Source organism: Pezoporus occidentalis, unplaced genomic scaffold (genome assembly GCF_034315485.1).
Source record: "Pezoporus occidentalis ecotype Australia unplaced genomic scaffold, CSIRO_AGI_Poc_V1 ctg1, whole genome shotgun sequence".
Classification (NCBI taxonomy): domain Eukaryota; kingdom Metazoa; phylum Chordata; class Aves; order Psittaciformes; family Psittacidae; genus Pezoporus; species Pezoporus occidentalis.
This window is the reverse complement of record NW_026912778.1, coordinates 2,593,071-2,616,380: the sequence shown is the minus strand read 5'-3', so window position 1 is coordinate 2,616,380 and position 23,310 is coordinate 2,593,071. Positions and strand designations below refer to the sequence as shown.

General features: G+C 36.6%; 1 protein-coding gene across 4 annotated transcripts in view; it reads left to right on the top strand.

Annotated features, from left to right (window-relative positions):
* Positions 1–23,310, top strand: part of FSTL5 (follistatin like 5) — a 329,565-nt gene that overhangs the window by 45,506 nt on the left and 260,749 nt on the right. For all 4 annotated transcript variants that reach the window (XM_062610785.1, XM_062610698.1, XM_062610855.1 and 1 more), the window contains exon 3: positions 4,913–4,946. In XM_062610785.1, the coding sequence (XP_062466769.1) occupies positions 4,913–4,946 (34 nt within the window). The remainder of the gene's footprint in view (positions 1–4,912; positions 4,947–23,310) is intronic.

Below are 23,310 nucleotides of genomic sequence, written 5' to 3'. Positions count from 1 at the left end.
GGTGACTTATTCCAATAGAGAACAATATATATTATGGTTCATTTAACCATTTCAGCATTATTTGGATAGTAAATATATATCATTTCTTTGACTGTTTACAAGTGAGGTGAAAATATCTTGTTTATGTAACATAATGCAGTACAGGAGAAAAGCAACGGAAACGTGTGTAAAAGCAGGTCTGCTAACTCCTCCACACCGTAGTGTTTATATGGAATTAGCATGTTTTACTTGGTACAGTGATGTTAGCATGTTTATATGCTTTCTAATAGCATACTGGTAGAAATTTTTTATTTTCAGGCCGAATAGCAGCAAAGCCATTAGCATGCTGCTCAAGTGCAAGAGGAAATATCTGTAAGCGGCGAGGAGAAGCATGACAGGCCAACCCAATATGGGTGATAAGCAAACTTCTGCTTTATTTGTGGTGCACTTCGCTTATATCCGCGTGGTGTTTAGCCACACCTACTAGTCACAGCAGTATTGGTTAGTTCTACACAGCTTCCTTCACATTCTCCTCCCACATCCGGTATCTGGTTACCTGTGAGGCCTACACCTTGCCTTGCTCACACAAGGCCTCTAAGGATCCATGGCCTTGCTCTTGGAGCCATTCTGCAACAAATATCTTTCATGATGAGCAATTGTTTCTTTACTTCTCTCATGTTCCATGACTCTGAGAGGTTTTTTGGTTGGTTTGCTTGTTTGCAATTTGGATGAACAGCTCCTATTTCCTTGAGGATCTGACCTTAATTTTTTTCAGTTACAAGTGCTAGTAACGTTTACTCACTAACATAAGTCATTGCATCATAGGTGTTTTCTACATAAATTAATTCACATACTTTCTTTTAATAATGAGGAAAATTTGAAAGTTTATTTAATGCATCTTCAGTATAATTTTTTCTGGTTTTGTTTTTTTTTTTTTTACTCTCTCTTTTCAGTTGAAAAGAGTAATATTATAGTAGGCTTTCCCTAGGCAGAAGGTTAATTTCACAGTTCAGGGATGCTACACCCAGTCTAATCACTGCTTAATCTTGAAATAACTTGCGGCCAACAGTCTTCTCTTTCTATCTGGATGCACTTGGCTGCTACCAAGGGTCTTGCTGGCACAAGGCATATCACACTGAGGCTGGGCTATGATCTGCTAGCAAAGATTTTTCTTAGTAGGCTGAATGGCAGCTTAAAACTAAATTTTGAGTCTTTTGAGAAAACTAAGTCATGAAAAGCTGTTAAAAAACCCTCATCTGATATTAAAGAAAATAAAGATATTAGAAAAAAATAAAGTCTTTAAAGAAAATAAAAGATATTTTCTGCTAAGGCCTTCTTTTCTTGAAAATGTTTTTCTTTGTATTTTTTCTTCTTTGTTCTTTAGTCACTGAAATCTTAATGTATTCCATTAAATAAAAAATCCTGTTTTTTTTTTATTTTATTTTAAGATTTCATCAGTCACTTTTTTTCCTCTCGTAACTTTGCCAATCTTCTTGCGCTCTCTTATCCGTAAAAAGTCTTTCTCGATCCTCATAGTGTTTCCTTTCTCCTTTGAAACCAGAATTTGATTTTTAAGATTGCTTTCCTGCAAGGGTACTCTGATCTAGGAATCAATTCTTGGATTAAGTCTTCAGAATCTACTTATTGTAGTGTAAGTAGCAGACATTATAGGCTTTGCAGCTTTGTTGGAAAAAAATTCCATTCTTGTAATTGCAAACTAAAGGAAAGGAAAAAAGACTAGTGAGCTCTGCGAGACTAAACAGTGTTCATGGAGCATATAAACTGCACTAACTTTCACTCTCTGACCTCTTAAAAGATAAAAAATTAAAATAAACACAAATTCTCCTTTGTGACGACTTGAAGAATGTAGTAGATGGATCTGTTAAATCAAATGCTGACTATAGTTTAAAGAATCATAGAATAGTTAGGGTTGGAAAGGACCTTAAGATCATCTAGTTCCAACCCCTCTGTCGTGGGCAGGGACACCTCACACTAAACCATCTCACCCAAGGCTCTGTCCAACACTGCCAGGGATGGAGCATTCACAACTTCCCTGGGCAACCCTCACTACCCTTACAGTAAGAAACTTTCCCTTATTTCTTATCTAAACTTACCCTGTTTAAGTTTAAACCCAAACTAATGTCTTATCATACTTTGTCTCTAAATTGGAGAGACATCAATTTGATAGATGGACCACTCGGTGGATAAAGAACTGGCTGGGTGGCCACATGCAAAGAGTTGAGGTCAATGGCTCAATGTCCAGCTGGAGACCAGTAATGAGTGGTATCCTTCAGTGTAGGGACCGGTCTTGTTCAATGTCTTTGTCGCTGACATGGACAGTGGGATTGAGTGCGCCCTCAGCAAGTTTCCCGATAACACCAAGCTGATAGCTATGTGTATGGGTTGATATGCTGGAGGGAAGGAATGCCATCCAGAGGGACCTTGACACACTTGTGAGGTGGGCTGATGCCAACCTTATGAAGTTTAACCATGACAAGTGCAAGGTCCTACACCTGGGTCAGAGCAATCCCAGGCACAGCTACAGGCTGGGCAAAGAAGAGATTCAGAGCAGCCCTGCGGAGAAGGACTTGGGGGTGTTGGTTGATGAGAAAATGAACATGAGCCGGCAGTGTGACTTGCAGCCCAGAAAGCCAACCATATCCTGGGCTGCATCAAAAGGAGTGTGACCAGCAGGTCGAAGGAGGTGATCCTGCCCCTCTACTCTGCTCTTGTGAGACCTCACTTGGAGTATTGTGTGCAGTTCTGGTGTCCTCAACATAAAAAGGACATGGAACTGTTGGAACAAGTCCAGAGAAGGGCCACGTGGATGATCAGGGGACTGAAGCACCTCCCATATGAAGACAGGCTGAGAAAGTTGGGGCTGTTCAGGCTGGAGAAGAGAAGGCTGCGTGGAGACCTCATAGCAGCCTTCCAGTATCTGAACGGGGCTTATAAGGATGCTGGAGAGCATCCCTCTTCATCAGGAACTGTAGTGATAGGACAAGGGGTAACAGGTTAAAACTTAAACAGGGGAAGGTTAGATTGGATATAAGGAAGAAGTTCTTTCCTGTTAGGGTGGTGAGGCACTGGGATGGGTTGCCCAGAGATGTTGTGAATGCTCCATCCCTGTCAGTGTTCAAGACCAGGTTGGACAGAGCCTTGGGTGACATGGTTTAGTGTGAGGTGTCCCTGCCCATGGCAGGGGGGTTGGAACTTGATGATCTTGAGGTCCTTTCCAACCCTAACTATTCTATGATTCTATGATTCTATATCCTGTATTTCAGGAAATACCATTCATTGTATTTATTAAGGATGTATGTGAAAATCCCTTGCAGTCTAGTACACCATATTTTATTGCAAATAAAGGCAGAAGTCCTCTCCATCTCCCTCTCCCTCCCCGTCTTCCTTTCAGTACCCAGAACAAAAAGCTTCTCATTTATAAAATTAAAGTTGCAAATTCTGGGGACAGTTTACTGCCTTGGCTAAATTCTCAGGTTTGTTTTTTTTTTTTCATGTTATTGAATACAACTAGCTCAGTGTATACTTAACACTGAATATCAGGTTATGCAGGAAATTGGTTACTGTATTCGTTCTCATATAGGTGATATGAAGGTGATCAATGAATACATACAGTTGTGTACAAGTGTGTTACTAAGGAAAATTTATTGATTTACATACTGTCAAACTTTCATTTTATATGGATTTCACCATTTCTGAAGACCTAACTTTTCATTCAAAACATAAAATAAACCTAAAAATACAATTAGGAGAACATGCTGTGGTAGCAGTTATTGCTTGAGTTGTAAATAATTCTTCAGTGTTTGCAAAGCAAACAGGATTTGTGTCAGACAGTGAAATCAGAATGAATAAACAGAAGACCTGTCGACTTTAGTTGTAGTTTTAGAGTATTTAGAGTGAGTCCTTTGGTAAATGAACTAAGCTAACTTGCTGCTTTTTATTTCCTTTTTTTTTTTTTTTTAAGGGGAATCTTGAAGCTGGAAGAAAAGTATTTCAGAGAAAAAAAAAAGATGAGAAATAACTAGATAACTACTATGGGAAAAGATTGATTGATTAGAGTAAACAACTAAGGGGATTATAGTGAAAAATCTGTTGACTGTGAATCAGCTATTTAATTCTATCTTTTTGGAAGCAAACTGCTATTTTGAAATATGTTAATATATGTTATGTGTTGCTGGTGCAGCTTTAGAGGTGATGTGTTTAAAAAATCCTTATAGACAACTCTGAATTGGAATATCAGAATACTTTAGGCAACACATAGTAAAAAATTCTTAAAAATAGAGAAGATTTGGGGATAACTGAAGGAAGAGAAGATGACTTTATTTTGCTTAAAAGTTGAAATGTTTTCTGTATTCACTGAGATGCAGGCAAGTCAGGAAAAATAAGAAAAAATATTATTTATAGTTTAAGGGATTTTGACATTTTTTCATGATGGAACTGAGGACAGTTAAGCACTGCTTCAGGTCTTACAAGGTTCTGGAACACCCTCTCCATATCATGGAGTAACTTAGGCTGGCAGTGGCCTCTACAGTTACCTAGCTAAACCAGTTGCTTAAACCAGATATAACTTCAAAATTAGAATTGTAGAATGATTAGGGTTGGAAAGGACCTTAAGATCATCTAGTTCCAACCCAGGTTGTTCAGTTGAATTATGAGTATCTCCCAAGATAGCGATAAAGTGACAGAGACTGCACAGGTTCTTTAGACACCGTGTTCCAATGCTTAATCACTGTCATTGTGAAAAATACTGGGTGAGTTTAAAACCAGGTTATATAGGAATCTTTCTGCAGCAGGCAAAGTGCAGTTAATTTTATCTTGGAGCAGGAAGGAGGGTGAACTAGACTGTCTCTCTATGTCTGTTGTTTTTGTATTAACTAATTCTTTAAATAATATATTTTTCTACTTTTAATTGCAGCAGGAAAAGAATCAGGAAAGCTCAAGAAATAAAGGTACGTGTTAATTATTTTCAAAATGTGGAGATAATTGTTATTGTCACAAATCTAACATCCATTGCTGGTAAAACATTATCCAGATGGATTGTTTGGAAAGTGAGATGAAATGTAGAAAGTGAATAAGCTACTATTTTCGAAACTGCTTGAGATGAGCAAAGCTGCCGGCTGTACTCTGGATCGGATGGGCTGCATGGCTTCTCACCAAGTTTGTGTCCTCAGCTATGGACACTTACTATACTTCAGTGAAACATCAGTACCGTTACTTTAGCTTCTCCCTCTCCATTCAGTAAATCTGTGCCTGGATGTGATTCCAATTTGTGCAGAAACCGATCACCTCCTTAGTAGGCTGCCTTGCAAAACTAGTGTCAAGTTTGTGTTTTGCATACAATTTTTTTACACTTTCACTGCACTTTACTCTATGCCAGTAGCTAAAAACTACATGAAATAGAATATCCAGGTTAAAAACCCAGCCTTTTTTTTAGGAAAATTAGAAGAGTTCAGGAAACCAAATTGTGGATTTCATGTTTAATCATATCACCTGAGTTAGCTGTTCATAATTCAGTTATGTATCACAGTACTGATTGATCTCAATTTCCTAGTTTTCTCTCCAACTAAGAGTAGACACAGACATCTGAAGACAAACTAAATCCAGTAGCTATTTGGAGCTGTGTCAGGACAATTACATTATTCATGATGATATGATGATTTACATTATCGAAGGATCTGTGGTCCTTCATTTGAAGAGTGTGCATAGTAAAATAAACCCTTTCAGTTTCAACCGTCATATTAATTAGATGTTGGTTTAGTTAACTAACCAAAGAAATAGTTTTCAAAAGCTGAAAAAATATTGCCCACAGCTACACCCAAAGGAAATCATTCTACTTGTAGGGAGATATCCATTACCTCCAAACAGGCAGTGATATTGGTGTCCACCTGCACGGAATGCATTGTGATTATATCTGCAACATCTTTTGAGAAAATTTTCAATCTGCTAAACTTCCTTCATGTTGTGCATGTCTCTGCCTGTACTGACAGTTCAACTTCAGTGGTCTGGAAGACTACTCATGCATGGAGTAGGCTTTGGGATATATACAGAGGTCTTCTTAATTCCTTAATGCTTTTTGGGGATTGTTTTGTCGCTGTTTTTTCTCTTTTTTCTTTTTCTTTTTTTTTTTCTATTCTTTTCATATTCTTTAAATTTCTTATTTGTTTTCATATGTTCTTTTTCCATGTTATTGAAAAGTTTCAGAAAGATATTTTTATTTCACTTGTAACTTAAGGCATATAAGATCTTGAAGGTGTTTCTTCTTAAAATATTGGTTGGTTTGGATGAAACAAGGTTAAATTAATATTTCATCATAAATGGTCTGCATCGTCAATAAGCAGCTACCCTTCACGTGCAGTATCTAAATACGTTGTGCTCTGCATGTGCTCTTGTGAGATGGGTAAATGCTGTGGTTTATCCCCAGCTGGCAACTAAGCTCCACTTAGCCACTCACTCTCTCACCCGCAGTGGGATGTGAGAGAGAACTGGAAGAATAAAAGTGAGCAAACTTGTGAGTTAAGATAAAGACCGTTTAATATGTAAAGCAAAAGCCACACACGCAAGCGAAGCAAACCAAGGGATTCATTCCCCACTTCCCATCGGCAGGCAGGTGTTCAGTCATGTCCAGGAAAGCAGGGATACATGTCTAATAGTTTCTTGGGAAGAAAAATGCCGTTAACTCTGAATGTCCCTCCCTTCCTTCTTCTTCCCCTAGCTTTATATACAGAGCATGATCCCTTATGTTATGGAATATCCCTTTGGTCAGTTGGGATCAGCTGTCCTGGCTGTGTCCACTCCTAGCCTCTTGTATACCCCCAGCCTCCTCACTGGTGGGATGGGGTGAGAATCACAAAAGGCCTTGACTCTGTAAGCAGGCTTGTAAACAGCAGACTTGACTCTGTGGAGGCCTTGACACTGCTCAGCAATAATTAAAACATCCCTGTACTGTCAACACTGTTTCCAGAACAAATCCAAAGCATAGCCCCATACTAGCTACTATGAGCAAAATTAATCTTTCCCAGCCCAAACCAGCACATGAAATTATCTCCAGGGTCTTAGGCCAGTGTTCTAACAATATTCCTTACTCTTTCCACACATGGCAGATACCGTATAAGGTAAAAGGACAAAAACATCTTCTGTGCTTCCTTTAATATTCTGAAACTCTCAGAACCAATGTTTTAGTCTTAATACAGAGGACAACTACAGCTCATGTTAAAGATTCCTACCAAATGAAACTGGAATCTCTGATGTGCCTCATAATTTCCATTGATAGCACTGTTTCAGTATCTGATATTTATCAAGAATTTCTTCATAATACAGAAGGCTGTTTTTTTGAGGAGGGTATTGCAACAGAATTATAGTCAAATGCCTTTTGACTTCATCAGGATCCAAACATTAGTAACAAGCCCCATTCCATATCTTTTACTATATTATAAAAGCCTAGTATTTTTTATTTTTTCTTAATTTATTGTTATAAATCTGATTGCTATTCATGTTTTAGCAGTGATGTTATTGTTTTGTAGTGTTTGTGTTTTTTCTCCTGACATTTTTCTGACCCATTTTTTTTTCCCATCTGTTACTTCTACTGTCAGCCACTAAGTCAATCACACCAAAATAGAAGCCAGTACTCAGACATACCCTGTTCTGACACTAATCCCATCTCTCTCTGATCTGTGATATTCTTTTTCATGTTTTATTTAATGGATAATAGACCTTTGTGTACACTGTTTGAGGAAAAAAAAACACAACATTGCTATTATGTAAAATAATACATTAACATTTTACAATTTTTGTATATACTGGCAAACTTCCTTATACTTCTGAAACTTCTTCATGCATGAAAATGGTTATCACCAGAGAAAAATATAAAAGAAATTAGTTTCATAAACCATGTCTTTAATATGAATGAAATAACAAGGCAAAGAACTGCCAACTAAAACCTCGCTAAATTTTCCTGCTGGTTTGGAGTCACAATTTGACCTCCTTTACATCTCTTTTCCAGTGCTAACTCGCTCAGACAAATGAATATTTTATTCTAAACCTGTACTGGACTTTAAAATAGATACTTTTGCAGTAAATTGGAAATATGTTTGCCAATATCAAATTGTGTTGTATTTAGGCAATGTGCAGAATTTTCTTCCCAGCTCACTCTTAACTTTGGAGACTTTCAGGTGCTTTTAAAAACTTATATTACAAACTTTAAAGTGGAAATTGTTTCTGACAGCGTTATTCTGGAAAAATTTTCTTTCTGAAGAACCAGAAGGCTGACTAGTAACACATACTGACGATTTGCTGAACTTCAAAGCCATCTCAATTCCTTTGCTCAGAAAAAACACGAGCACCCTGGAAATAGTGAGTCACAAAATACTTCAGTTAGCTGGTAATGTTTCAGATGATCAGTTCCTAAACTCAGTCATGATTATTTTGAATTACAGGACGATAATTTTCTTTTTTTAAGAACTAAAAATCAGTCTCGGTATGGAAAAGCAGTGTGTAATTTGTATTCCTAAGAAACAACAGTAGCAAAACCAGAGAAAATCTACTAGACCACAAAAGCTAAAAACCAGTTTTGAATTTAGGTGGTCATTTTGCTGATATGGAACAAAGAGATGATACTGTATACAACTTGTGTATTTTTGGCTATTCGTTTTAGCAAATTAAATAACAGTTAGTGAAGGATATAAATATTGCTCCAGATAAAATTTGGAAAGCATACACTTTTTATAGCATTTGTAAAATAGCCTGAAAATTATTTTAATGATATTAACTTGGATACTTAAGTACATTTGAGACTGACTATAGTATACTGATCAATTTTTTGCTACCTGCTATTGATCTGAGCTTTGAACATCATTAACAGTCAAAACTAGAGTTTAGAGAATACTGAATGAAGTATTTTAATTACAACCTGAGTTTCTAATTGCATTCAGTCCTCATTTCATGCTTACCTTAATAATTTGAATGTGAAATCACTGTTGACTCACAGATCAGTTTCAAAAATATAATTATCTATTCTTATGAACATATTGCCAGACTCTTCTGATATCATTAACAAACATCTGTTCCTTTTATGACCTGTAGCTACTAAAGTAGAGGATACCATATGGGTATCTGTCCTGGGTTCAGCAGTAGCAGTCATTTTTTCCCTTCTTGGTAGCTGGTGCAGTGCAATGTTTTGACTTTCAGCTCGGGAACAGAGCTGATAACAAGCGATGTTTTGGTTTGGCCAAGGACTTTGTGAGCCTCATGCTCTGCCAGGGAGGAGGGGAAGCCAGGAGGAAGCAGAGACAGGACACCTGACCCAAACTGACCAAAGAGGTATTCCATACCACAGCACGTCATGCCCAGGATGTAACTGGGAGTTAGCCGGAAGGGCTGGGGGACTGCAGGGTTGGAGGAGGTATCGGTCGGAGCTTGGTCGGGCTGAGGGGGGGCGAGTTATCGGTCGGCTGGTGCTGAGGTGTTGTATTCTCTTCCCTTGTTATTTCCTTTATCATTATTATCATTGGTGGTAGCAGTAGTGATTTGTGTTATACCTTAGTTACTAAACTGTTCTTATCTCAACCCGTGGGAGTTGCATTCTTTTCGATTCTCCTCTCCGTCCCTCCGAGAGCAGGGGGAGGGCAAGAAAGGGGGGGAAGTGAGCGAACGAATTACCTGACTGGGTTTAAACCACGACATGTGTCGTTATCTCAACCCTTCGTGCCCCACGTTGGGCGCCAAAAAGAACTGTCGTGGTTTAAACCCAGTCAGGTAATTCGTTCGCTCACTTCCCCCCCTTTCTTGCCCTCCCCCTGCTCTCGGAGGGACGGAGAGGAGAATCGAAAAGAATGCAACTCCCACGGGTTGAGATAAGAACAGTTTAGTAACTAAGGTATAACACAAATCACTACTGCTACCACCAATGATAATAATGATAAAGGAAATAACAAGGGAAGAGAATACAACACCTCAGCACCAGCCGACCGATAACTCGCCCCCCCTCAGCCCGACCAAGCTCCGACCGATACCTCCTCCAACCCTGCAGTCTCCCAGCCCTTCGGGCTAACTCCCAGTTACATCCTGGGCATGACGTACTGTGGTATGGAATACCTCTTTGGTCAGTTTGGGTCAGGTGTCCTGTCTCTGCTTCCTCCTGGCTTCCCCTCCTCCCTGGCAGAGCATGAGGCTCACAAAGTCCTTGGCCAAACCAAAACATCGCTTGTTATCAGCTCTGTTCCCGAGCTGAAAGTCAAAACATTGCACTGCACCAGCTACCAAGAAGGGAAAAAATGACTGCTACTGCTGAACCCAGGACAGTATCACTTACATATCTTACTTGCTTTGTAGTCCTTAAAAAGTTAGCGTACTTGCACAACACTTGTGGCCTTGTCTGGGGTTCCAGATTGGTGGTGGTGTCTTCTTCTACACAATGATAAATGTAAGACAAAAAGGAGTGAAAAAATGCTTAAGTCTGTTCACAATTGAAAGAATTTAAGGGAAAAAAAAAACAAAAAACAAACAGTAAGGCCTTAATTAAAGCAATAACTTCTAAAAGTGACAACTTAGCTTGAGATACTCTCAAATGCCAGTGGGCGAGCAAGCTGTTATGTCTATCCTGCAATGTGACTGGCTGTTATTACTTTTTATAATGGTCAAAGCTACATATGTTCTGATACAGTATAGATGGCATCAGCAGCTTATGTCATGTTAAATCAATTAACTATGACAAAAAATGCACTCCATTATTTTCTGTAATGTATCCAGTGACTCATTATGTCTGCTTGATCAAATTATTCTAGATTTGTATTTCAACAGACTTGTATTATGTGAATATGATTAGAATGTGAACTGCAATCCTCCTGGATTGAATTGATTAATGTTTTAGTTTGTTACAGTGTAGTATTCCTTCTCTGCTGGAACAGTATGTATCAGAAAAAAAATATATATTGAGAACATGTTTTCTCCTATCAGATATCTTCTGCAAGCAATTTAAAGGACAATCAGATACTATATAACCTTGAAAGATGAGTCTGTTGAACATGATTTCCACCCTTACTCCTGATTATTGCAGCACTGTATACCACTGAGATACCAGCTGAAGCAATCGGAGTGTTCATTTTTGCCTTACTCTTTGAAAAGCAGGGGTTGATGCATTTTGGTATCCACTAAGGTCATGTTCTAGTTTACTCCAAGCACACTTTTTTGCCACTGCTTCAGACACTAGAGCACAATTAACAGTGTCAGATCCTGTTAACATTTACATCATAACTGGAAGCAGATATTAAAGTGAAGTGCAAATTAAAGGCTGCTAAAAGGGCTGCCAGTAACAATTATGGTGGGGCAGTATTAAATTTCTCATTTGTTTCCAAAGGTCAGATTAATAAAGCTGCATGGCACATTATCATAAAGGGTGGAACCAGCTGTCTCCTTTGATTACGCTTAAAAGTCTAGTGTTTCTAAGGAGACTTTGAAAGGAATGAAAGCATCTATTTTAACTAGCAGTTTAAATGTGGGTAATTATTAGAACTTTTTCTGAAGAGATCCAAAGCAGAGATTGCTGTCAATCAAATGTCTTTCTCTTTTTCAATTTACAGATATAAAATATAAGCTTCTTTTATAAATTCATTTCAGTTTTTAATCCTTAAATGTTAAATACCTTCCCAAGTACCTGAAAATCTAATTCCTTAGATGAGCCATATTAATAATAGACCTATCTGTTTCTATTCCAACATGACTTAATGAAACTTTCTGGTTTGCTTTTTCCTTTTATTCCATTTTTCTTAATTCAGAACGATTTTCAAGAATTCTATTAAAAGAAATAGCAGCAACAGTTTCCTGTTATATCGTCTACATGCCTATAGGAAGAAAATATTCTCTACCGTTATTTCTACTATGAAGAACATAGGGATCTTTAGCAGAACTGTTAATTGTATGGTATCTAGTACTGGTATCTATCTACCTATCTAACATCATATGTAAGCGGTGAGGAGAAGCAGACAGGCCAACCCAATATGGGTGATAAGCAACTTCTACTTTATTTGTGACGCAGTTCACACATATATAGGAGTGGTATTCAGCCACTCCTTCTTGGCATAACAGTATTGGTTAGCCCCCACAGCTTCCTCCACATTCTCCTCCCAGGTCCGGTCTCCAGCCACCTGTGGGGGCCACCCCCTGCCTTGCTTGCACAGTCCTCCAGAACTCTATGGTTCTGCTCTTAGAGTCATTCTGCAACAATTCCCCCCTTTTTCTTTGTGCAAGAAAGGCATTATGGGTTATTCTGTTCACCTGTTTTATCACACAACTATAAACAAGTCTAATAGCTACGATGATTAACCTAACAATGATACATAAGTGCAGTACTTCAAACAGCAGTGTTTGACTCAACCTGTAATGCCCCGTGAAGACAACCATCTATTCTTAGGATATTGCTCATTTACTATTGCTGGGTAAGCTGAGCCAGGTTTCTCAGCTGTGCATGCATCGAATTAGCATAATCAGAGAGACTCATACAACACATTCCATCAAACTCTTCACATCCATGTCCCTGTTCGGGCGCCATTTGTAAGCGGCGAGGAGAAGCAGACAGGCCAACCCAATATGGGTGATAAGCAACTTCTAGTTTATTTGTGACACAGTTCACACATATATAGGAGTGGTATTCAGCCACTCCTTCTTGGCATAACAGTATTGGTTAGCCCCCACAGCTTCCTCCACATTCTCTTCCCAGGTCCGGTCTCCGGCCACCTGTGGGGGCCACCCCCTGCCTTGCTTGCACAGTCCTCCAGAACTCTATGGTCCTGCTCTTAGAGTCATTCTGCAACAATCATACTAATCTAGTACCCTGATACATGAATAAGCAAAATCCTATGGGTGTTACACAAATGAACATAACTTTACTATCACAGGCATGTTTCCCATTTGGTACTTAAAAGACCACTAGTGTTTTAATTTTTTTTTTTGGAAGATAAAATCCAGGTTTGTTGATAGAGAGCAATCCCTTTCCCCCCAGAAATTTACACTGGAACTGATCCCCATTTATGCACAGCTTCTTCAGAAAATAATTTCAGCACTACTGGGCTTTGAATGAGGAAAATTTTGTCTTCTGAAAGTACCTTTTGGACCATGTAGATGTTGGACAGTCATAGATATTCCACAGATAAGAACTACAAGCAGTTTAACTATTTATAAAGACTTTAGTTCAGGTAAAAAAATGGATAGATTGTTTATAACTTAAAATTTAATTCTCTGGAGCCAAATGAAAAACTGTGTTTACATTGAGGGTATTCAAGTGATTAGTACGAAAAGATGCAGCACTTGTTTGCTTATGCAGTTGCATGCATCTTTAGTAAATTAATGCAACTTTGTATGCTTTCTTCCTAGTAATAAAAATTCTAGGCATTTTTGCAAATAGCTATTTAATGTTTTGTTAAAATGTGAAAATGAATTAGATACTGAGATTTTTTTTTTATTTTTATTTTTTTAATCTGGCAAAAAGTTGCCAGTAGTTACTAAAAGACAGATATGCATATGTTGGAATCATAGAATAGTTAGGGTTGGAAAGGACCTTAAGATCATCATCTAGTTCCAATCCCCCGGCCATGGGCAGGGACACCTCACACTAAACCATGTCAGCCAAGGCTCTGTCCAACCTGGCCTTGAACACTGCCAGGGATGGAGCATTCACAGCTTCCCTGGGCAACCTATTCCAGTGCCTCACCACCCTCACAGTAAAACTTCTTCCTTATATCCACTGGCTCATGTTCATTTTCTCATTCACCAACACCCCCAAGTCCAAGGAATCTTATTGAAGGAATTGAATGATTTTTCAGGTTTAAACTGAAAATGAGATTAAGTGTAATGGTACAGATTTCAGGGAACCAGAATAATGTTTTTTGCTATAATCAAGGCTATAATTTGGAAACAACAAAGGGAGAAGGAAAATAAAAACTGTATGATGACTTTATGAACATGTCATAATGACATGTCATAATGAACATTTCATCATGACATGAACATGCCATAAAGAAACAGGTGTGTTTGTATCATATCAAGGAAGGTTTTCCTTGCAGGGATAGAGCAATAATAAAAAGTATTACATATGACACTACTTTAACCTCATCTGACATACTGTATCTAGGTCTCAATGTTCACATTTCAGATTGACTTGAATTTAATCTTGAACAAGTACAGAGAAGTGCTACAGTGATCAGATAGTATTTTATAAATGAGGAAGCGAGATCTTAGCTTGTTTTGCCTAGCAGAATGGAAGACTTAAAAGTGTTTTGCTAAAATTCTTGAAAAGAGTATGGAAATCCTGAGATAAGAAGTCAGCTAGGTTATCATTATTTTAAACAAGAGGCCCTTCTCCTTTTATGCAGCAAGACATTTCTCATGTGCAGATTATTCCTCTTTGCATGAATTAATATGATAACACCAGATTTAAAAATAGCACATGTGATTGCCTGCGAATGATAAAGTAAAACTGAAATGAAACCTGCTTCAGGATGAATTTCCCTAGTTCTGTGGTACTAAGGAGGAGATTTGATGCCAGTTCACTTCATGCAGTGATACATTAATGACAAAAAAATCCCTCAGGAAATCACTTGAAGATGGTAGAAGGACCCCCAGCCTCCTTTTTAAAATGAAGCACAACTTCTCCAGTATGTAATACCTTAATCTGGTTGCCAGCATGAGGGCTGATGGGGAAATAATGTTGTAATCGGGAATCACAGTGATGGAAAATAGGAACTTTTTGCTTCAAAGATTAAGCAAACCTGAGTAGGCGGTGTTGTCAGGTGTGCCCTGTAACCAGATATACTCCTTACACACTGACTTGAAGCACAGAGGCACTCATGAAAGTTGAATCTTTCTGCAAATAGCTTGACATGATCCCATCTAAACCTGTCACTGGCCTCTGGAAGATCCAGTCTCAATTTTTCATACCAGCCATTCATATCTTTGATGATATGATATGGCAGAAAGTAATCCATGTTCTCAGAAGAGAACATGTATAAGGCTTTGAAATGCAACCTCCTTGAATATTCAGTGGTACGATATGCCTTTGAAATTCCAAAGCTTTTTAGAGATCACATATTTGAAGTAACTTCTAGATTTTTTTTCACAGTCATGGAACACAGCTTCCAGTTTCAGATTCCAAGGAAGAGTGGACTTCATGGGGTAGTCTGTGTGAAAACAGTTCAGGGGAACATTCAATTTAGATTATGTTTTTACCTGCATATTGTTTGTCATTTGACCTACGCTTCCATCATCTTGGAGGACCTGATGAATCTTTAAGAAATAACTGTATTTTATTAATAATAGCAAAAATATTTTCTAGTCTTTAAGATGTTATCTAAAATCCTAATAGGATAAATTCCTGACAATTCTTAAAGGGCTTTTTTTGATATGATGTATGGATAACTGTCAGAAGTGTGTCTTACAAAATTTTCACAGTTGACAGGGTTTGCCAAATTATTTTTGTTTTGTTCAGATTCTGAAGGGATATCCATATGGTATAATGGCAATGGTAGTAACAAACTGTCATGTTGTGTGGCACTGCATAAGCTAAATTTATCGTTAATAAAGTCATGGCTGATCCTTGGTTAAAATCATAAATCATTACACGTCTACAAGCGAGTGCCTTTCTATCCAAAAGTGAAATGATATAGTAGGATGCTTTCTCCTCTTCATGCTTGCTGGACGTTGAAATGTGTAGAATCTGTTTGTACATATGTTGCAGTGGCTATATTTTTTTTTTATTTTTCTAGCATGTGACTTCTGGTCTAGATTTAGCCTAAGTACAGGCTTAGATTGCTATGCTGGCAGAGTCTCAATACCAAAACTTTCAGTAATAAGGTTCAAATTGTTTCCTTTTTGAATTATGCAGAAAGAACAGATACAATTGTGAATGCTGGCCCCGTAGCAGTAATCAGTGAAATCTCAGTTTTTGTTCTTTTAAAAAAAATTAGAATCAATGATGGCATTGCTTCAGTAGAAATTTAAGAAAAACTTTTGTTATGGTTCAAAAGTAAATAAATCTGAGAATATTAAAGCAAGCATTTTTCTTGGCTTTATAGAATTCTGCATAGAGCTGATTAAATGAAGGCTCTCAGGAGAAAGGGAAGAATAATGAATTATAGCAAATAGGCATACAAAAATTCCAGTTGTATTATGAGTGCCACCAGCTTTCTAATTAGCGCACATTGATTCTTCCACTTAAAATGTAAAAGCTGTGATTGTGTAGCTTTAAGAAAACTGCCCACTAAAAATGCACTAGAAATGAGGAAAAAACCCCAGTAAAATAAAATACTGGTATCATAATTTCTATGGTTAAAGGATCATATATATAGCTTGTACTCTGGTCTAATTAGCAGTAATCTGTCCTGCTTTCCCCAGAAACAATGAAAAATCTTGTTACTCTATAATCATCATTGATAACTCAAAATAAAAGCAGTATGTACAGTTATGAATATGATTGATGACATAAAAGTGACAGAAGTCATATAGTATCATAAACGCTAAAGAGAATGTATTTATATTGCTTAAACAAAATCTTTCTAGGGTCGTTCAACATGCTTGTATGTAAGCATATATGAATTTTAGAAATACACATGTAAGTGTTCACAGCCATATACACACAAAATATCAGGACTGAGCCATATATAGATGGAGTTTTAGTTTTTAGTTTTGCTGCTTTTTGCAAGTTTAAAGGTGAAATTAGTTGTGTGAAGGGTGAATCTAGGCTCCTTGTTCACAATGAAAAATGTCACAGTTACATGTTTCTTCAATATTTCAGCCAAAATGCAGGTTAGCTTAAACTGTTTTCATTATAACTAGGTAATTACAGTTTAATAATATATATTGATGCTAACTGAAACCAATTTAGATTTTTTTTTTTCTTGTACATCATTGAAAGATGTTATCTTTACATCTGGAGATAAAAATGAATGTAAAACGAGTGATTTCACATGAGCTACACTTCTTTACATGGTTATCTGAGGAAATCATAACCCTTGTGCAGGTACTTGCTGTTTAACACTGAAGTTTAAAAGCTTATTTTTAATGGAGGAAAAATAAATGCATTTTAAAAAATATTTAAAACTTAAGTTAGATGCTTAAGGCAGTCAGTGCAAGTATTTTCTGTACCTTTCATTAATATAAAGGCAGATAGAAAACATGCTGAAAGAAGTATGAAACTTTTATTCCATACAAAGTTTAATAATGATGCTGAACGTAGAAACTTGTCTATGTGGTAAAAATGGCTTTAAATTACATATTGGGATGGCTACTGGTAATAATATAGATAATTTTGCACATGGCTAGTCATTATTTAGACTGTTCATAAATTTGAAATAGACCTGGCTGGATAAAGCCCTGAGCAACCTGCTCTGACCTCATAGCTGACCCTGCATTGAGCAGGAGCATGGACTAGAAAATTCACAAGGTCCCTTTCAACCTGAATTACTTATGACAACTGATTCTTTGTTCTGTGCATTTCTAACTTTGCTTAAAAACATGAATAGCCTGACAGAGACCACTCTAAACATTAATGATACAAAGAAAAATCTTGCAAAGTTACTTGATAATAATTTTTTTCACAGGGTGCTGATTGGAAAATGTATCTACAATTTTTAAGTGAACAGCAAATATTTTTGACCATACCAAGTGCAAATTTTTAAAGTGACTGTTACTGCATGTTGAATGGCTATATTATTAGAACCAACTCCAGATATCTGCAACAGAAGTTTAAATATTTTCTTTTAAAAATAATTCAGTGTAAAAGAAAAACTACCATTGAAATGTGGCATTTCATTCTACTGACAGAAGTAGTGAGGTTGCCCTTACATAACAGTAAAGCAATGTCATGTCATGTAACAAAGATGAGTTCCATGAACTAACAGGCTATTTAGGTTTTATGTAATGTCTTTAATACAAGCCCTGAGTTTGGGCTTTTCTCTGTTCCAGAAGATTGGGAATTAGTTTTTTCCCTTATTATCTGATTATTATTCTGTGCTTTGCCTTCATGTGAAAATAATGTTAAATAAATAGAAAATACCCCCCCCCAAAAAAAACAAAGGAGCAAAAATCCCACCTCATGATCTTCACACCTGGTGCAAATGAGTTTGCTATGAATTGCACAAAAAACATTGTTGAGTAAAATAAATACATTAGTGGAAGATGGAGTTAAGGATTTGCCATTGGACCATACATTAACTTAGACAGGAGTAAAATTTCCTAGAAGCACAGCGATGGAACCATTCATTTCTCAAAGGTTTCACTCACAGATATTTCAGCAGTGTAAGGAGTACTGTTTATTTAAAAGGTATTTCTATCTCTGATTCCTCTTTACTATTTAAGCTAAAGAATGGCATATTCCAAATTGTACACAAAATCAGTAGTGAGGACTGGAATAGGAAGATTTTTTTTTGGTGCAAACAGAATATCTGCCCAGAAGAGAAATGAGAACATAGAAAAAAGCATTTCTTGTGAACCTTTAGCAGGCTTTAAATACATCTTTTAAAACCCCATCTGAGGGTATGTTCTTTAATGCATTAGCATTTTTCATATGTCTATATTCCAAAATACTTGCTGGGCATACTGATTGCTGAATGTGCAGGTGTGTGACCTGTTATAGTCCTCTTTTCTTGCTTATTAAAAGAGAGTCTTTTTATAGGGCCACTTATCTTTATAAGCAATCAATTGCAAATGACATTTCTTCCTTGCCTCTCTAGAGAGATATCATGAGACATGAAGCCTGTTTACTTTCTTTCAAGTTTTTCTGTACTTATGGAGACTGCCTTTTTTCACATGCCTACTTTATTCTTCCAATTGTAGCAAATGCTTAGAGGTTCAGGGAATCGTAAATGCAAGCAAGCTACATGCTAGCCATACAGAGCACGAAGGTCAGTACTGTTTCCTCACTGGGATTACAATGTCCCATCAGACACTTTAGCAATCTGATCTAGTTGCTATCAGAAAAGTCAATATTTGCATTTTGTTGAATATGCATGTCCACCAGTGTTTGGGAAAAGGGCTATTTGGTGTCTGTGCTTCTATGATTATCTCGTTTGCATGCACAAGATACTATCTGCAAATCCTCTAATGATTCAAAGACAATGCCATATGGAGTTATTAGATTATTAGGATTAATTCATTGCCATTCTAAATTAAACAGGTTTAGAATCTGATGTTCTTTAATTTCAGCTAGGGCGCTGGAAGGGCAACTTGAAGAAAATATAAAAAAATACTTTAATCCATAGAATGTTAAGTGTACACAGAGAAGCTATTTTAGTTCACGGTAGGATTGCATATCACTTTATGAACTCCTAAATCATACTGATTACTCAGAAACGTTAGTTTACCTGAAAACATTAGTGCAAAATAGATTATTGATTTTCAAATGGCCTAAAAATTACCTAAGAAATGGAATTTTAATGAAAACCAATTTGAAATGAGGAATTTTTAAGTGGTGTCCAATCATGTTTTGCAGGACATAGAATCAAAAGTTGTTCTGTATGGGCAGAATCTTGTATATACGTATACTGAGCCTGATTGACTTCAGTGGGATTCTGCGGGTGTATTGAATTTTGACTGCAGACAGAGACTTAGAATACATTACTGTGAAAGCTTTTATAACATAGAAAACCCCATGGTTTTCAAAGTTCCATGGAAGTATCTTTGCAATACATTTACAAATATTGCTAACTTATGCTTTGGAAAATATTGGGTAGAGATCAATTATTTAAATATTTGAAGCACTTTTCAGACTGATTAAATTAATGAAAATGCTCTTGCTTTCCAAATGTCAGTGATACAGACTACCATAAAATATTATGAAGTCACTGCCAATAGTGTGACTTAGCACAGTTCTACATTCAGTGTAGATTTGAGTTAGAAAAGGTGGGCTGTGATTAGCAAAAAAATAGGGGCCAAAAAAAAAAATCCTGCAATCTTCCAGGAATGGATGGGAACAATGCATTTTGAAGTTTTCTTTTCAAATGAATACCTGTCTTTAACCATAATTTTGACCAGCCAATTTAATCATGGCTCTTATTATCCAAGATGGCACCTGTAGAAGATGGAGCTGGACATCAGAGAATTTAGGGAAGTTTTAAGATACTAAGAGGTAGACCTGGGCACTTCTGGCACCAAACTCAAAATAAGAAAGACAATCTGGACACCAGTTATTTGTGCTTTAATTTTTCCCTTGGTGTCTGACCTAGGACTTGTGAACTCAAGTAAGCTTTCCATTGACTGTGTGAATCATGTCATATATACAAAGAAAACTAACAGACTCGTAAATTTTCACTCTGCCCTGAATGTTTTTTGTAACTCAAGATGGTGACATTACTTTGAGAAGCATTAGAAGGCTTTCCACTAAACAAATAGATTGAGGGGAAAGCTTTTCTAGAAGTCAGGGAGATTTTAGGGGCTGTTATTTTTTAAATAAAAAAATAAACAGTAGCAGTTTATCATCCATGAAATATAACAGCAGAAGCTGCAAGTATAACATTACATTTAAAACTATAGAATGTACATCCTCTAATTTGAAGGAGTGCTCATTTTGTGTTTTGTCTGGTTTTGTTGGTTTTGTCAAAGTTATGGAGCACATATGTAATCCAACCAGATACTGAAAAATACTGATAGAGATTTTCAGAAGCTGTATGTGCAGTTATTGGTGGTTCTTTTTTTCCCCCAAGTTCTCTACGAGAGAAAGTAGGCCTTTCAGAAGCAGGAACTGAAATCCATGTTACATCAAGTGAATTTGTTAAAGCTATGTGAAGCCTGTGGTGAAATGGCTTGAGAGGCAGACCCCTACTTATTGATTCTCTGAGTCTGCCTGTTCTTTCCACAGAGATGTATAATCAAGAGCTTGAAATATACACTGTATTCATTTAAATGCAATGCTTATGTATGGATTTCTGAAACTTGGTCATATGGTGTAAAACAGAAAGACAGATTCAGAATGAAAAAAATCAGAACATTTTAAATGTGCAGAATTCTTCCACTCAGCTTTTCAAGGCACACAGAAATGCCTTACTTTTGGTATATTCCTTTTCATACTACTAAATATTCCATAGTTTCTCTCTTATGTTATCGTGTGTGTTTTTGTTTACTTGGTTTTGTATTGCTTTATTTTCCTGAGAGAAAGCGGATGGAAAACGTCTTGCTCCTGTTTTGTTCACCTTTTACGTATTGACGTGTTTTTTTGGAGTTAGAATGTCATTTTGAAGAATATCAAACTGACTTTCTGTCTCTTGGGCTGAAATGTTTGGCTAGCCCTATACTAAATAAATACCAGCAAATCATACATAATTTGGTAGTCATTTTATTCTACTAAATAATAAAATTCATATAATGAAAAAATAAACCGTTCCATTTTTTATTATCTGAAAAATTGATAACTAGTTTGTGGTTTTTACATTATTCAGATTACAGAAAATGTGTAATATATTTGCATTTGATCTGCTTTTTCCCTTCAGCAACACAACTATGAGGCTTAGCAGAATACATATTACCTACTCATTTCTAAACCCAGAAATATTTACGTTGCCGAAAGAGATATCTGAAAACCAGAAGTAGTATTTCTGTGGCCCTCAGTGGTGTAGTAGGCTTTGCTTATAGTCTAAATGATAGTCAGAATAATCACTGGAATTTCTTCAAATATGTGAATGTATTAGTTAACTGCTTGGTACTAAAATTATATTTGGTGCTTGTATTTTAAAAAGAGAGCTGCAGTCAATAGGTGGTGTAACACTGCCTATTTTTTCCGTAAAAATTAATGTCCACAAAATTAGTGTTACCTTGATTTCAGTTTGCAAATATCACCAACAGAAAGCCACATACTTTTCATGCAAATTTACAAAGAAATGTTTAAAGCCAGGCTGGATTGGGCTTTGAGCAACCTGGTCTAGTGGAAGATGTCCCTGGCCATGGCAGGGTAGTTGGAACTACATGATCTTTAAACTATCCTGTGATTCTAAGGTGATGTTGATTTATATAGTAACTGTGTTTAAGATAATGTGTTCCCTATGTGTACTTGCTAAGGCTCATGGTTATATGCAAGGCAAACACTTTATTTTCCTTTCCTTTTTTTCCATTTCCTTTTAATATCTTAAAAGTTTCGAGCAGTGCTGTGAAAATTTTGTTTCAATAATTGACTGAAATGCAGCAAACCCAAGCAAACATTTGTTTTTGAATGCTGTAAGATACAGCTAGAAAACTTGTTCTTTTTTTTTTCTTTTTTAGTTTAAAAAACTAGTTTATTAATAATATGAATGCTTGAAGAGATGTTGAAGGCAAGGAAATGATGCACTGAAATTTGTTTATTTAATTATTGCAACTTGCTTTTCTGAGCTTTTTTTTGGACAGATAAATTCTATAGCATATCATCATTTCATCGTTAAGAGAGTGGAAAACTTTTGAAGTTAAATTAGGATATATAAAAGTTACTTTTGGTATGCTAAATGACTGCTGAACTTACACCCCTATTGAGTTTGCTGAAAAAAAGATTTGTGTACTGTCTAATGTTTCTAATACAATGATACAAAACAAAAAGCTACTAAATAACATGGAAGGTAATTTTTTAACTCGAGGCAATAATAGGATTTTTAATAGAGGAGGGCAAAGTTGCAGGAGTGCATTCCTTAGAGGATTTAAGGAAAAGGCATGCTTCCTGAACGTGAAATGGGCTAAAGTGGGAGAAATAATTTATGATTCCTATGCAAGTTTGAAGAAAGCCTGTGAAATTGCAATCCACAGATAAGTAAAATCTGAATTTGAGTGCATATCAAAGAAGAAACTGATTGGAAAAAGTTAATTTTATGACTGTGATTAAAAATCAGTTAAAGATCTATTTGTAGTGACCTGGTTATATAGTCTGGCAAGAAACACATAAACTAGAGCCTACAAATATTATTTGTTGTATAAATGTTATCTGTTGACAGCTGTCAGATAGATAGCAACTCTAACCTTAATGTACAACCAGTCTAACTAGTGTTACAAAACATGTTTGGTTTTTTTTATGAGTGAAATTAGTTCGTTAACTTGTGTTGTTAATAGGGCTTCTACTAGCACAAAATCTAGAAGAGGGAATTAATTTAATAAGAAGCTGCTCCAAGTATGCACGCATAGTGTCAGTTGAAGGGAAGATTCAGAAAATGGGTAAGAACCCTTAATGTTAGGGTTTGAGTATCTTACTCAGAATTTCTTGTCACCCCTAACCACCCCTCTTCCCCACTGGGCAGGCACCACTTTCTGAAATGAAGATTCTGCCCCTGTTTTGTCATGTAGAAGTTAATATGCTCTTCTAGGATGTGGAAGATCTGAATT